The 4,089-nt window shown below is 53.5% G+C and overlaps 1 protein-coding gene across 1 annotated transcript; it reads right to left on the bottom strand.

Annotated features, from left to right (window-relative positions):
- Positions 1–752: 752 nt before the first annotated feature.
- On the bottom strand, positions 753–3,600 carry LOC109492330. Its single transcript, XM_045038080.1, has 4 exons — positions 3,466–3,600; positions 2,687–3,033; positions 1,993–2,147; positions 753–1,196 (listed from the first exon to the last, which is right to left on the bottom strand). Exons 1-4 carry the CDS (start codon positions 3,598–3,600, stop codon positions 910–912), a joined length of 924 nt encoding a protein of 307 aa, XP_044894015.1. The 3' UTR covers positions 753–909.
- Between the last annotated feature and the right edge of the window lie 489 nt (positions 3,601–4,089).

Raw genomic sequence — 4,089 nt, 5'->3', positions numbered from 1 at the left:
CACTCTTTTCACCTTTAATTGTGCCATCTTTCCATGTTTCATTTTACCTGGGATGGGAGTTGTGGCTCTTGGCCAGGCCTGGTGATTGGGGTGAGACCAACCCCATGGTGAGTGCCAGAGGTGGGTATCAGCTCCCAAGGAAGGCCAGAGTTTAAGGCAGAGAATGAAAAGTTTGGAAATCCAACTGGCCAAGTAAATATGTTAAAGGCACATTCCAGAGGCTGATTGGAAACCTGCCTTGCCTAGTCTTCATGTGCCTTCATGAGCCTTAAGTTTTTGGAGTGCCGTCTTGTCCCTCGAGCTAAGGAAGAAGACGGAGGAAGGCTAAAATCAGGTTTCTGGAGAAACTCCAGAAACTTCCATTATACCCGTGAAGACCATGTGTGCATCAGGAAAACCTGGCCCAGATGGTCTGGAATGACCGAGGCTTCAGACCTCCTGCCAATGAACATGCTTTTCCCTGTTCACCCACCATTGCTCCCACCCCACAGTACTGTGACTGGGGGACCTGCATGCCTAAGCCAGCCCCCACCACTGCCAGCTTTCGGCCATTTTGGTGAAGGGCCCACAGGCACCTCTAGGGAGAGTTCCAGAGCCTGTAAGTCATTTCTGGAGACACTGAACCCTGGTCACCTACCCTGGTCACCCTGGCACATTTAGCACCCCCAGCCAGTGGGGGCAGTGTGCAAGAGGCTAGTTCCATGGTTCCCCCGAATTCTAGGAAGGAGAGGAGAGAAGAGAAGGGAACGGAGTAGCCCTGATGCTTTTTATTATAACTTATATTTCTGTATCAATAGATCTGTCCCTAGCCACCATTATTTCACTCTTTGTGCTGTCTTATCAAATACTCACAACAATTAACGTGAGGAAGATATAATTACTACCATTTGCAGATGAGGCTCGGAGAAGTTAAGTTACTTTACCCTTCATCAATGGTTCTCGAACCTTTGCATATATGAGACTCCCCCGAAGGGATTGTGACCACATAGAATGCTGAGTTTCTGATTTAATGGATCTGGGATGGGGCTCAAGAATTTGCATTTCCAACCCGTTCTCAGGTGCTGCTGCTGCTGGTGGTCCGGGGTCCACACTTTGAGAAACAGAGGTGTCCACAGTCTCGTGGGGTCCCAGACAGTAAACAGCTACCGATCTGGGAGAAGTGCATGGCAGAGGGATGCGTGCAGGTCCACCTGAATCTGGAAGAGAGGCAAGCAGGGCTTCTGTTTCACACATCTTCTGGGGTGAGGGGGTCTGGTCATATTACAGAAACAGCCCCGCCTCCTCCTCTCCGCTCTACTTTTGGGGCAAAACTACTGGAGGTATACCAGTTGGGGTTCCATCAGAAGCAGAAACCTCACATGTTTTTACAGGGACAGTTTAATTTAAAATAGTATTAAGTATTTCTAGGAGATTAAACACTCAGAGAATAAAACAACTCTCAAGGACATCCCAAGGCTGTGGTAAATTTGTCCCAGGGGGCCCGCTGGATGGGGAGGGGGCTGACTGGGCTGCTATGGGCCCCAGTGGGTCTACAGGTGGAGACTATGGTTGGAGAGCAAAGAAACTCAGATGGGGACGGACCTGCTGTAAGCTTCCCGCTGGGTCACAAGTAGGCCAAGTCCAGTGGACAGGGAATCCTGGGCCAGGACCAGCAGACCCTCCTGGGGTGCCAGCGGGCCAGGAATCCAGGCTGGGACTGGCAACAACACGTGCTGCAGGGTAAGCACTACTGGGGGTTCAGCACACGTGCTCCAGGCAGCCACGGGGAAGCAGAAACAAAAGCACAGACCAGGGAGAGAGGCCCTTCCTCCTGCAGCGTCTCTTCCATACCCTCCACACAAGCTTAACATCGTGCCAGATGGCAAAGGAGAAACGTTCACAGAGTCCAGTGTCATTATCAGGAAGTAAGGCATTGAAAGGTGCATTGAGAAGCAAGAAATTGATAACTGTACCCACCAGGGATCCACGAACTTAAACTACAGTGTGAATGACCTTTTGGAATCCAGAAGCATGGTGGCCCTGAGAGAGGCATTCGCCCACGTCGGTGGGTGGTTAGCGGAGTTGTCCTTGAAATACTTTCCATTCCGTCATGGAAATTCGCTGGAGGACCGACAGGAAAGGCAGTGCAGGCAGAAAGAATTGTTTTCCTGAAGGCACATAGGGGGAGAAGACCATGAACTTTCCCAAGGAACCATTGAGTAGAGAGAAGGGCAGATATTGAGCTTTTCATCCTCCCAAGAGCAAATGCTAGTTAAGCAAAGAACTTCACTTCCCTGAACCAAAATGGATGTGAGGGAGCAGCTCCTTTTGTCACCTGCCCTCCTCCATCTCCCCTCCCTACAGACCCTCTGGCTTTCCACCCTACTTCCTGCCTTTCCTCCTAGGCTTGCCCCTCCTAGCCCCGCCCCAACCCCACCCCCTAGCCCCGCCCCAACCCCACCCTCTTAGTCCCGCCCCCAACCCCACCCCTCCTAGCTCCACCTAGCCCCACCCCTCCCAGCTCCACCTCTTCTAGCCCCACTCCTCCCAGCTCCACCTCTTCTAGCCCCACCCACCTAGTTCCACCTCTTCTAGCCCCACCCCTCCTAGCTCCACCTCTTCTAGCCCCACCCCTCCTAGCTCCACCTCTTCTAGCCCCACCCCTCCTAGCTCCACCTCTTCTAGCCACGCCCCCTCCTGGCTCCACCTCCTTCCTTTTGAGAATGCCGTTCTTTCACATTTCTCCCCAGTAGTCTTTGGAGTCTCTAGGATGAGATCAGGGGCTTCATAAGAGGTGATTCGTTCCACTACATCCCTCCTCTCTTGCTGTAGTTCATTGTAGATGAATCTTCTGATGCTGCCAATGCCACACCCACCAGAGGCACCCCCACCTCGGCAAGTGCCCAACGAGGGCTGTGCCAAAGCTCCAGAGGCCTGCTGTCTAGGGCCCCAGTGCAAACACGCCGCAGGTAGCCGCCATTGTTGCCCGAGCAGGTGCTGGTGTCCACTGACACCCTGTCCAGGGCTGCTTCTGCCTGAGGCAGGGGCTGATGTCTGCAGCAGAGACTGGGGACCCTAAGCAGCTTGCTCTCCCTGGCCCTGGGAGCAGGGTCACATCTCCCTCCAACACCAGCTCAGGTTCTTAACCAAAATGTAGCCCTTGCACCCTGTTAAGCATGAGTTCCCTTCCAGAAGGCTCCAAGGTTCGTTATGATAGTAGACCAGGGATGGCAAATGGGTATCATTTCACTGCCCTCCAGATGTTTGAGGATCCTCTGGGCAGGTCCAGAACAGGGGAGGAGGAGCACCCTGATAAACTACACATGACAAACAGAGGTGGCGCCTCTGCAAATCTCCTGGGAAACCAGTGTGGCCCAATCCCACCACCAGCACAGCAGGGACCCCTCCTTCTGAACTGTAATCTCACTTTTCAAACAGGAAATAGAAGAATAAAGCTTGTTTTGACACAAGAGCTATAATTTGTACGTGAGAGTAGGTGCTGGAAACCACCTGTGCACCCAGCTCTCGGTAGAACAGCCCAATGGCTGAAAAGAAGCAGGTGCTTTTCCTCTGCACTGAGGCATCGTGTGTCCGAAAGGTTACCCTGGGTGTCTGACTCATTGTCCCTCTTGAAGCAGGATGGGTTGTGGCAGGACCCCTTAGGGAACTGGACAGTTCAGGATAGGAAAGTGAATCCTCTAAGTTGGGTCCAGATGCTGAAGAAGCACATCAGCGGGGAGGGGGGGTGGTGGTGGTCCCTGAGCCAGGTCGTCTTGGCGGGCTGAAACCTGACAAAATGTCGGGAGGAGAACCAGACAAATCAAAATGAACGCTGGAGACTCTTGTTCTCGGTGGTCGGAAGCTAGGGATGGAGGCACCAGCTCAAAATCTTAGCTCCCCAGCTGCTATCCTGCAGATCATGGTGGGCCAGTCTGGGCCTTCTGTGTGGACCCAGGGAGGGGGGGTGGCTGCACCACCCTCGGCAGGGAGTGAGGCCCTGGCGGCAGGTGCCACTGGCCTGGCCCTCTTTGGAACGTGAATTTCTTATGGTTGCCGAGCTCCAGAAGTCCCAGGGTGTAGGGACTGTTGAGAGCTGCTGTACCTCCCCCC

The sequence above is a fragment of the Felis catus genome, chromosome D1, assembly GCF_018350175.1.
Source record: "Felis catus isolate Fca126 chromosome D1, F.catus_Fca126_mat1.0, whole genome shotgun sequence".
Lineage (NCBI taxonomy): Eukaryota > Metazoa > Chordata > Mammalia > Carnivora > Felidae > Felis > Felis catus.
The sequence above is the reverse complement of the archived record's forward strand: the minus strand, read 5'-3'. Positions and strand labels throughout refer to the sequence as shown.

Coding starts and splice junctions, on each gene's coding strand:
- LOC109492330 (XM_045038080.1), bottom strand. CDS start 3,600: ATGAGTCAGACACCCAGGGTAACCTTTCGGACACACGATGCCTCAGTG. Junction 3,034..3,465: donor TTTCCAGCACCTACTCTCAC/GTACAAATTATA, acceptor TCTCTGCTGCAG/ACATCAGCCCCTGCCTCAGG. Junction 1,197..1,992: donor ATGCTTCTGGATTCCAAAAG/GTCATTCACACT, acceptor CCTCTCTTCCAG/ATTCAGGTGGACCTGCACGC.